The following is a 12,135-nucleotide window of genomic DNA, read 5'->3' on the forward strand; positions in this document are numbered from 1 at the left end:
CCGGGGGCTAATCCACCGAAGGATAGGGATCGTCCACCTTACGGGTAGTCGTGGAGTAGGAGCCCTAATCTTCGAACCACGTTACATTGACGTGTATTGGTTTGCATTTCTTCTTTGTCTTTAGCTTTCGTATTTGTGGTTATATTATTGTATTTACGCTTACGCATTAACAAATACGTAGGAAGCGACTTATTGGGAGCGCCGTCCATCCAACCCTCCTTCTAGCCGGCCGCAAGGTCAACAACAATTGGTATCAGAGAGAGGACGCTCTCTTTCGGACTAATCACCAAGGAAGCAAGAAGATGGCCGACTTGATAGCACCTCCAAAGTTTGAAGGAGGAGGCTTATGGGACATCACGTATTGGATGATGAAGATGGACGTCTTCTTCAATACGGATTGGGACATCATGATGGTGGTCAAGGAGCCATTTGAAGTCCCAAGAGATAAGAAAGGAAAGAAGCTCCGACCACGATATTGGACGGAGAAGCAAACCACACGATCAAAGGTAAATTCAAAGGTAATATCTATTTTGATTGATATTTTACCTAATGATGTGATGAGTCACGTAGGTGAATACGAGAATGCTCATGATTTGTAGAGAAAGATAAAGAAGGTTCAATGGGAAGAACCTATGCATACACAAGAAGAAGAAGAGCCCAAGGAGATGAGTTCAATTGCTCAAGGAGAGGAGGTGGAGCAACCGGAAGTTGAGTTATGCTCAACATCCGAGGAGGAGAAGGAGAATGAGGAAGCATCATCAACATCCTCAAGGGTTGAAGAAGAATTCAAGACGGATGAAGAAGAGGTCTTGGAGGTCAACTTAGTGAGCGTCTCCACTGAAGTCAAGTCAAAGGACTACATCATTTGTTTCGAGTGCAATGAGAAGGGGCACTACAAGAGTAGGTGTCCATTGGGTAAGAAACAGGTAACTCCTAAACTCAATTCAATTCCTTTATAATCTAATTTGAGTTGTAGGAAAGAAGAAGACCAAAAGGAGGAGAATGCACATTAGATGCTTTACATGTGGTGAGATGGTACACTACCACACAAGATGCCCAAAGAAGAGAGAGCTGAAGAAGTTGGAGATTCGAAGAAATAGGAGAAGAAGAAGAGGAGCTCAAGTCAAGGGGGAACTTCAAAGATAACAGAGGTATACCCTAACTTGAAACATAATTCGAATTTTCATTCTCCCATGCATGCTAGGAGAAATGATTTTGTTAATCATAGTATGCCCATGTAAAATTTCGAATTTAGATATCATGATAGGAATAGGGTAAATGTTAGAGATAACCCTAGGAGACTTATGCATGATAAATCTAGAAACGGTAGACCTAAGGAAAACCAAGGCATTAATCCCAAGAAGAGGAGACACATGCCTAGGAAGGGTAGGTCTAGGAATGTCCATGGTGGACATGTTGATTCTAGGTTTAGGAACCTAGAAAGGGAAAATCAAGCTTTGAAGGTAAAGCTTGATAAATTGGAGAAACCCTATCTAGATTCATGGTTGGATCTAGAGGGTTGAGTATGGTGTTGGGTAGTCAAAGGCCCAACAATGATAGATCGGGTTTAGGATACCGATCTAGTGTCTTCAAAGCTAAGGGAAAGTCTTATGCTAGGGTTGCATATGACTATAGCAAGGAGAAGTCAATAAATGGCAAGGGAAAGTTATTTAAAGATAAGGAGAAATTAACCAAGGACAAGGTGTTCAAAGTTAAAAAAGTTAGGATTGTAAGCCACGTGTCACTGAAGGTGCACCGATGCGGCTTAACAATTGTGGATGAGTCACCTAGGGAGGTGACCAAGGTTAAGAGCTCTAGGGGGAGCTCAAAGAGTCAATTTGGGACCCATAGTCAATGGATCTCAAGTAAATTTTACTTGGGAGTCTAGAGGAGTCATGGAGTGTGCCAAATGGTTTGGAGAAGGACTTAAGTCTCAAACCTAGGGAATTGGCACATATTGGATTGTGTTTCATACAAGGAAATATGACATTGGGCTCATATTATATGATAATTGATTTTAGATGTATAGATGTCATATAAACCAATGCTAGAGATGCATTGTGGGTTAGTATGAGAAAATACATCAAGAGGAAGTTAAAATTAGGACTTTAGGTCAAGGTTCAATTGAATCATTTATCTAGTTTTGAATTTTGTATCAATCTTGGGATTGGTGATAGATATATTTTGTAAGGTATTTTTTCCAAGTAGACAAGGGTAAAACAGACCTCTTCACAAAATTTGGAAATTTTTAGAGGTCTGTGAAATTTTTGGTACATTTCTAAAGTTGGTCAGAAAAGGTTAATTTTTACAGAAATAGGATACCAGTCGACTTGTGCAGATACCAGTCGACTGATAATAGTATTTTTGAGCACATAATATCTCTGTAAACTCAATTTGATGAGAGCAGTCGATTGGTGTCGATACCAGTCGACTGGTAACATTATTTTTCGACCATAGAATGCTTCTGTAAGGTTGTGTCGAAGGGATCAGTCGACTGGTACTTGTGGGCAGTCCACTGATACCAGCCTGAAAGTGTTTTTTAGTGCTTTTCTTAACCAGGTCAACTCGTTTAGATGTATGAGATCCATGGGAAATAAATACAAGAATTTAGGGTCAGTTTGATGATCAAGTTTTCGATAATTGGGATATTGTTGAAAAGCTTTTTGGATGTTAGGCAAAGGAGGAGAAGTAAAATTTAGTTGGGAAAACTTTAAGTGTCTTTGCGTAGGGGGACCCTTATGATAGGTTCTTAAAAATCCATGTGGAAAAATCCTAGCTCATTGAGGAGCTTAGGTGTAGGGGGAGCCTTGGGATATGTTCTAATGCATGTTTGTATTTTTTTTTTCATTCAGCAGTATAAATCCAAGTGTGTAGCCTTGGCAACGTAAGTCCATTCGGCGGTGTAAGTCCAAGTGTGTAGCCTTGGCAACGTAAGTCCATTCGGCAGTGTAAATCCAAGTGTGTAGCCTTGGCAATGTAAGTCCATTCAGTGGTGTAAGTCCAAGGGTGTAGTCTTGGCAACGTAAGTCCATTTGTTATTAGCATTGTTATTTGCTATTTATTTTCCCTAAGTTAAACATATTGCCAAACATAAAAGGGGGGAGATTGTTGGAGCAATCCCAATGGTCCCATGTGACCATGTATTTTGACGTTTGGGCAAAGGGTTTAAATTAGGTTTTTCCTTGTTATTTGATATGTGTATGTGAGTGTGCAGGTTTACAGGATACACATATGACTCAGCTTGATGGCTTTAGGTCCAGTGAATGATGGAACATCCGAGAGACTATGGACAAGGCAGCAAGGACAAGGGTTGAGGGAAGCTTCTTCGAGGCATACGCAAATGATGACATTGGGGACGAGCCGCGGGCTTGGATGCATCCGAGGGACGAGAGCCAAAGGAAGTAGGCTTGAAGGTAAGAGGTCAAGACTGCAAAGAAGAGTCAAGTGAGTCATGAGTGTACGAGTGCATGAGAGATTGTACTCAGGGAAAAATCCTGGGGGAGCACTGTAGCAAGCAACGTGTACTATAGCAGTTAACGGAACTATAGCAGTTACTGTAGCAGTCGACTGGTAGAGAATCATTGGCCAAGCACTAGTCGACTGTTGCATACACCAGTCGACTAGTAACGGTAAAACGGCAGGGTTATTTTCTTCTAAGCTCTATAAGAAGGAGCTTGGGATGGCCGACCAAGGTGACGAAATTAGACTTGGTTAAAGCCTAATTAGTAGTTACAAGAGTTCTCAAGTGCTTGTGTAATCCAAGAGGTCTTAATGAGTTTTGTGGTGAGGTTCTCCACCCACAAGGAGGCTTGAGATAGACGGAGTTTACCGAGAGCTAATCCACCGACGGATAGGGATCACCCACCTTACGGACAGCCATGGAGTAGAAGCCCTAATCTCCGAACCACGTTACATCGACATGTATTGGTTTGCATTTCTTCTTTGTCTTTATCTTTCGTATTTGTGTTTGTATTATTGTATTTCCACTTGCGCAGTAACAAATACATAGGAAGCGACTTATTGTGGGTGCCGTCTATCCAACCCCCCTTCTAGCCGGTCGTAAAGTCAACAACACTTATTGTATCCGAGGAATGAGAAGCTAGAAGGAGGTAAGCTAGTGAGATGAGTTGAGTGACCTATACTCGGGACATGGGTAGACTTAACCATAGGCGGACTTAAGCATAGTCGATTAAGTCAGGGGGTTCGAGCAATCGAAATAAAGCTTTCGGTTGACGGATCTTCTGGTCAACTGAACTAGCAAGTTTGATCGGCCTATGCATAATATTATCTATTATCCATTTGGATAGGCTATCACAATTTGGATCAAGCAATTGAATATCAAAGTCAAGCAATTGAAAGCCACTTGGAGATTGATCTAGTAGTGTAGATCTAATGTAAGCAGGATTGAGTGATTGATGAGTAGGATCAGGTAATTGTATATCACGTGAGATGCGATCCATTTCAGAGATCCAAGTTGATCGGGTTCCAGTCAATTGGAAAGTATTTCAGATGACCAAAAGGATGCCCCATCAACAACAACGATGAGCTGAGATCTCTTTATGGATGAGATTAACCTGCTATGTCAACAGTTTTTAATTTACCGAGCAAGGTTATCCGATCGATTGAACATGCCACGTTAGCACTTGACCAGAGTTATAAAAGGAGGTGAGGAGTTTGTGTTCAAGAGACCATGCCGCTACAACCAAAGCTACATTCAAATTGTTCTATTTTATTTCTTATCTAATATCTTGTACTCATACTATGTAAGTGGTTTCTCCGCCTTCGACACTTTATTGAAGAGAAGGATGGACATATGACTTATGCTTAGGCCTTAGGGGTAGCAACCCTAGTGTCATCTAGTACTTTTGTCCATGACATCTAGATTGATTTACGAGGCATCAATAGTGTCATCCTCTCATCAATTTATGTGTTTCTTAATCTTTAAGTAAATTTACTTAACTAAATAAGTTCAATATCTCATACTGACTTATTTGATAATCAAGAGGTCTATAGATATCACTTTTGTTATATGGAAGAGACAAATTCGATCTACATCACTTACATCCTTCTGCATAACTCATTACATACCCAATGAACGACTTTATAATTGACCTTGTTACAGATGGCGTTTGTCAATACTAAAGTACACAACTCCTTATGTAGGGAATCATAGTAACTTCAGGTCAAAAGATTATTTATACTAATAGTCATTATAAGAATGTTTATGATACTCATATAATAATCCATGAAATATTCTCATGGTGAGTTAATTCTGTACATATTTTCTAATATATACCAATATACTAACTTGATATCTTATATCCATGACTTATGTGATTAAGTCATCAATTTATATAAAGATTATCGATGCGCTCTCTGTGCGGCCCAATAGGAATAATTAAGAGTATTATTTTATATATATCTATAGTCTCTCATAATCAATTCAAATAATTGATATGCTATAGAAAAAAAATCTATCATTATAGGATATTATTATATTTATTCAAATTGGCACATATATAAAACATTATCTATTATTAAAAATATGATACAAAAATCATATATGAATCATCTTATGATTGACTCTTAGGGTTGACACTAATAGGTTAGTCCTTTGAAAGCGATCTAGTTCTTATACCACTTGTAAAATTAAAGAGAGAGCAAAGGGGTTGAATACTCAATTGAATTTCTATAAAATAAAAATTAGTCATGGCAGAAAACATTGATATATGAAATGTCTTCTTCCTAGAAGAAACTAAGGATGGAGAAACCCTTATAATTTGCTCCCTTACACGATGAGAAAGTTAAGCAAAAGAACAATAAGAGAAAGAGTTCAGAACTTTTGAGCAATTAGGAGAAAGACTTTCAGTATCCCTCTTCCTTTCTTGAACTAGTTTGGTCCATTTTTATAGCCAAAATCCCAGCTTCTTTCTCTCTCCCCGAAATCAACCTTTTTCGGCTGAGTAGTCGATTGTGGCTCATGATTGAGCCTTGCATGTTACCTTTTTTGTTTCTTCAACGAGGTAAATCGATGGAGTAAACTTGTGACATATATATGAGATACATAACAATGTCTAACTAGAACAATATCAAAATCACATACACACGTGCTCTGCCATGAGTACACAAACATAAAGTACTCTTTTTTCGAATTGAAGGTCAATATATCTTGATAAACAATTGTCAATAAACCAAAAGCACTTGAGAGGGACAATATCCTCTTAAAGAGAAGAGGTCCAACCCATATCCCAACAAAACAAACTTTATCTGAAGGGATAAGTCTACCTCATAAGAGTGAGTCAACATCTGAAGGGGTGTCTAGACAATCGACGATATTGTTACTGACAACAATACTCAAAGCTATACTTCTGTCAAATCCAAAGAAGTATATGAACAATTGATGACAAAGTCACTAATGAAGATCATACTAAAGCTGTGAGTCAATCCACAACAACTGAAAGAGTGTCAAAGATTTAAAGATGACAACTATCAACTTGTCTACAGTTGTCTATACGATGACAAATTGGATTCAAACCAGTTGAATCAATTGCTGTAGATTTTATCCAACATTCTTATTCAACACAATAAAAGAATTAGCACGCCTACCATCAAATGCCAGTTTCGCTGAAGTTCTTTAAATTCCTCCTCCCGCACTTGGTTCAAGGGCTTATAAACATCAACAACCATCCTCAATCACACCAGCATCAGAAGAGGAAGCCTCTATATTCACTCTAGTCCTTCCCTCATGGCTATTGGGATCAGAACTCCTATAACCAATCTTGGCATACGAGTAATAGAAACATGGAATATTGTCATAGACTTGTTCACTGAAAAACTCCTAACACGAACCACTATCAATAACCCTTGATATAAAAGCTTACCAAGATCATCTGGCATACAACCCCTTGCAAATTTGGAGATCACCAGACAAAGCACCTGAGGAATCTTAACAATGTTCCCTAGCACCGCCGCCAACAAGGGAAGGGTATCAGCATGAATAAGATCCAATGGCTACCTATAGAATTGCAACCACACAAGTGTGTCGTTAACCTTCTCCCCAAGGGGCCAAAAATAAGGCCTCTTGTGAATCAAGACCTCTACCATTCAAAAACCAAGATCGAATACACAAAACACCTATGCAATCCTCTATATTTACAAACCAGAATGCCAATAAAGTAAAACCCACAACAAACTCCATCACCCTTCAGGCCATTTGTTAACTTTCAAATTCTTACATTGTTAACCTAACCAAATACAATGATAATGTTCCTCAGAAGAATTTACCATATGGTCCATTCATTCCAAGATCATCATCTGCCACATCAGCATTTCCAGCACTCTTTTCAGAGATATAAGAGAAAAACCAAATTGACCCACCCTTACCTCCCAAAGATTCCTCCATTGGAGAATTCAGCTCACATTGCAGCCTAGATCAAACTTATAAAGCTCCTCATCAGCCCTGGAAACCTCCCTTTGGCCGATGAGATTATTAGACAGCTAAACTCTGCGATCTCCAGACCCATCACACCATGTATTGATCATCGGTTCTCTAAGTTCAGGTCTATTTTCAAAAACAATTCTTTCTTCAAAATTGAATAAAAAAACAACAAACCTATATTGTCAGATCAAAGGAGAAGTCAATGTAACCAAGGCACATTAAATATAATATATGCTGATTAAACATTTATAGGTATTGAGTATTGACCGTACAATTTTCATGTTGTACCAATATCGTAGACAACAATGATGCTCATGACTTCAGCCTGATAGCTCAATCTAACAAACTCAAAGAAAATTATTTTTCCTATGCTTCTTCGGACATTCGTACGGGAATATAGACAAGATCTTTGATTCACTAAACCAATGATGATCCTCATGTGGTTTGTCTTCCCCAGCTTCAAAAACAATTTCCTGTAACTGCCAGATTCAAGCAAACAAGAAGGGAAAAAAATTTAGAAAACACCACCCACATTTTGCATGGTTTAAGATGGAGGATTCTACAGAAAAACTAGGAAGACAACCTGAATGTTTATTTTGAGATGTGTAGCTCCTGAGGTTTGTACACTAATGTGGATCAAGACCCAACAAGTCCTTTGTAGCGAGCATAAGCAATAATGAAAATAAACACAAAACTACATACAAGTCCAGAGATAATGACAACCTGTGAAGCAATCATATTATTTAAGCCAGGTGTCCATGTAGATGCACGTTGTAAATAAAGCACTTTATTCAATGATCAGCTTACCCATTTGTATACATATCCATGGCCATCATTCCATGAATATGGAATGTTCATTCCAAATACGCCAGCAACCAATGCATATAGTGAGAGACACACCGTGCCAGAACTCAAGAACAACTCTAGCTGGAGTACAAAGGGTAAGCAATCAACAAACTACCATACAACTATGATGTTTTATGGTTAAATAATGGAAAATTGGCTTAAATGTGATACCTAATGAGTTTTTGCAAAATGCTATCTAGACTTTAAAAATATCAATTTAACTAGACTATAAAAGTTCTAGTTTGCAATTTCTTGACTTCATTAATATTAAATTCAAAGCACGATCATTAAAAGTCACATAAACTTGGTAGTTAGTTGATCTAACAAAGATAAATATGCTTGCAAATTGAAAGAGTATGCAAAGCCACCAAGATAGGTGACATCTTTCAAAAGAGTTTGCAAAGCCACCATGATAAACTGACGTCTTTGAAAGTCAGAAACAAGTTTTACAAAAACAGATTGTGGGCCAAAGTATTTCCCTTAAAATAATGTAGCTTGCTAGTGGCATCAGAAAAGAATCTCTCAGTTGAGTAAATTTGCATGGTAATACCTGAATAAGTTGATTTCGGTGGTTGTCAAGCTGCCAAACAAAAATATAGTGATTGAAACTCTTAATCATTAGTATAAATTGACCCATTGAAAGTGAGGAGGGGTACCTGAATATTGATATAGTCCTCAGTGTCATCAATATATTCCCGTAGCTGGATGAAAGTTAAAGGTCAATCAACAAGTTGGAATATCCACTCTTGACTACATTCGACTGTACATTTTGTAACACAAGCACGTGGGATATTTAAATTTTAAACTTGAAAGATTTTCAGTTACTCCAGAACATGCTTGATAAATGAATAATTAATTTTGATGAGAGAAGCAATCAATAGGGTTGGCTTTGGAATGAATATCCATGGCTATGAGAATGTTTGTTTTCATCAAAATTTTAGCTCTTCACAACAAAAAAAAAAGATAATTGTGGTACATCAAATTTCATACCGTGCCGAGCAAAACATATGACATTTACCGTTTCGTCCGCCGCTCGGCACTGAGACCGTCAGCTGTCCAAGATCATAATGCTCTCTAAGGGGTTGCAGAGGTGTCATGCGGCGATCTCTACGGATCGCGACACCCCCACGACCTCGTGGAGGTCCCTGGCGAAGACCTCCGCAACCCGTGGAGGTCCACATTGACCTCCATGGGCACATTTTTTTCTTTTAAATTTTTTTTTATATTTTGGTTGAAATTTTATCATAAGTTTCTTTTTAAATCAATGAATACTATATGTAGAACTTATTTTTCCTCCCGATATTTTTCAATTAATTGTCTAAGAAGATGTATAACTTTTATTGTCAACCTTCCAGCATAAACCCAAATTGATTTTCAATCACAGTGCTCTCCGTATGAAGTCTTTACTCTGGTCATTATATTCTCGTACATATCCTTAATTAGTTCAATATATGTTACGCTAACACCTCTCTTTTCTAGATTTCTCCATATAATTTCTTCAGGGCTCTATCATAAGTTTTTTCTAAGTCAATAAATACTATGTGTAGATTTTATTTTTGCTCCCGATATTTTTCAATTAATTGTCAAGAGCATTGCCCAAATTGATTTTTAATCATCGTGGTCTCCTAATCTTTTTTATTATTACTTTTTTCCAAAGCTTTATGGTATGACTCCTTAATTTAATACCTTTATAGTTTGTATAATTTTGTATGTCTCTCTTATTCTTATATAAGGGAACTAGAGTACTTACCCTATCAGACATTTTTTCGTTTTTAATATCATGTTAAATAATTTTGTAAGTCATTCAATAGCTTGTTTTCCTAGGCACTTCCATTCCTCAATCGAAATATTATCTTGTCCAACGGCTTGTCCATTGTGCATCCCATTTAAAGCTTATTCTACTTCTGAAATTTGAATTCTACAATGAAAATTTAAATTTGTAAACTCATTTGACCTACTTAAATTACCTAAGTTAAGTTGGTCACCTAAATTTTCATTAAAAAAGTTAATGAAAATATCTATTCCAACATTCTTTTATTTCTCTGTCGTTTACTAATACAATATTACATTCATCTTTAATACATTTTATTTAGATAAGCTCTCTTGTCTTCCTTTCTTTCACTTTACTGTTCAATAAATATCTCTTTCCCCTTCTTTTATATCCAATTTTTGATATAATTATTCAAGAATTTTATTCTTTACTTCATTCACTACTTTCTTAGCCTTTTTCTTGGCTATTGTATAATTTTTTAAGTTTTCCTCGTTTTACAAGTATATAATTCCTAATAAGCAATTCATTTTTTTTCACTTTCTCTTGTATTTTCTCATTCCACCACCAAGATTCCTTATTTAATGGTGTATGTCCCTTCGACTCACCGAATACACTTTTAGCTACTATTTTCAACTTTGATATCAGCTTATCCCATGTCATATTAGAGTCACCATATATTTTACCTAATACTTGTACTCCTAAATTCTCCTTAAATATATTTTACTTCCCGCCCTTTAACTTCCACCACTTAATTCTAAGAGTCGTATATATTTTCTTTCTATTGATACTATGTTTGAGGCGTATATGCAACACTACTAACCTATATTGATGTTGGGTAGTTAAGCTTTCTCCAGGGATGACCTTGCAATTTTTACAAATCTTACTATCATTCATCCTAACCATAAGAAAGTCAATTTACGATTTATTATTCCCACTTTTAATGTGAGTAAGTGTTCTTTTTTCTTAAAAAATGTATTAATTAATATAAGGTCATATGTTATCGCAAAATCTAATATAGTTTTTCCTTCTTCATTTCTCGCTCCAAACTCATAGCCCCTATGTTCCCTCTCATATTCCTCATTTTTCACTCTGACATGCCCATTTAGATCATCTCCTATTAAAATCATTTCATTTGGTGGAATATTTTATAATACTTCATCTAAGTCGTCCCAAAATCTTGATTTTGTAGCTTTATCTAATCCTACTTACGGTGCATATACCCTAATAGTGACGAAAGAAACTATGAACATATTGATTTTGTAGCTTCATCTAATCCTACTTACGGTGCATCTAATCCTATACTTGTAAAATTATTAGGAACATAATGTTGGAGCAAATCACCTTTTCTAACTAATCTTACAACTTCATCCTTTAACGAACTATCTACAATAATACCCACTCCATTTCTTGATTTGCTCTTTCCTGTATAACATAACTTAAAACCCGAGTTCTCTATCATCTTTGCCTTCTCGCCTACCCATTTTGTTTCTTGTATACACAAAATACTAATTCTTCTCATAATCATAGTATCTATTACCTCCATTGATTTGCCAGTGAGGTTCTTCCGTGTTCCAAATCTTAGACTATTAGTTTTCCTATCACATTTGTTTTTATCCAACTTATGGTGTGAAAACTCTTGACTATTTAACACTACACCTAAATTCTCATGAAGATGTAGCGATCTTTATCGATACGTTACAGTCAGACCCTACAACACCTCACTTTTGATTATTTATAACAACTTAATTGTTTATAACTTATAGCGGTCCTTGTCGAGGCGTAATGTCACTTAATTGTTTATAACTTATGTTATATCTTTTGATTATTTTTTATTAAAATTAATTGTTTGCTTAATAATTAATTAGATAGTTAATACATGTTTGTTCTTTTGTTTATATTTGTGGATTAATTTAATCACCACACTTTTTAAAGCAAAGAAATCCTTGCAACCAATTAAATTGAACTTTTAACTTTAGTCACTTTTATACTATATACTTTTTTATTTCATAATGATTTACACTAAGGGGGTGTTTGGTTGATGGGTTTGGGAATGAGGGAATGGAATGATAGTAAAAGATGG

General features: G+C 36.5%; 1 protein-coding gene across 1 annotated transcript in view; it reads right to left on the reverse strand.

The window, feature by feature from the left end:
• Positions 1-7,641: 7,641 nt before the first annotated feature.
• LOC122041959 (magnesium transporter MRS2-I-like) overlaps positions 7,642-12,135 on the reverse strand; it is a 34,882-nt gene continuing 30,388 nt past the window's right edge. Inside the window, exons 8-12 of the mRNA XM_042601860.1 lie at positions 8,941-8,985; positions 8,835-8,864; positions 8,246-8,365; positions 8,022-8,161; positions 7,642-7,917 (exon numbers count right to left, since the gene is read on the reverse strand). Coding sequence (XP_042457794.1) covers positions 8,075-8,161; positions 8,246-8,365; positions 8,835-8,864; positions 8,941-8,985 — 282 coding nt within the window. The 3' untranslated portion in view covers positions 7,642-7,917; positions 8,022-8,074. The remainder of the gene's footprint in view (positions 7,918-8,021; positions 8,162-8,245; positions 8,366-8,834; positions 8,865-8,940; positions 8,986-12,135) is intronic.

The sequence above is a fragment of the Zingiber officinale genome, chromosome 2A, assembly GCF_018446385.1.
Source record: "Zingiber officinale cultivar Zhangliang chromosome 2A, Zo_v1.1, whole genome shotgun sequence".
In the NCBI taxonomy this organism is placed as follows: domain Eukaryota; kingdom Viridiplantae; phylum Streptophyta; class Magnoliopsida; order Zingiberales; family Zingiberaceae; genus Zingiber; species Zingiber officinale.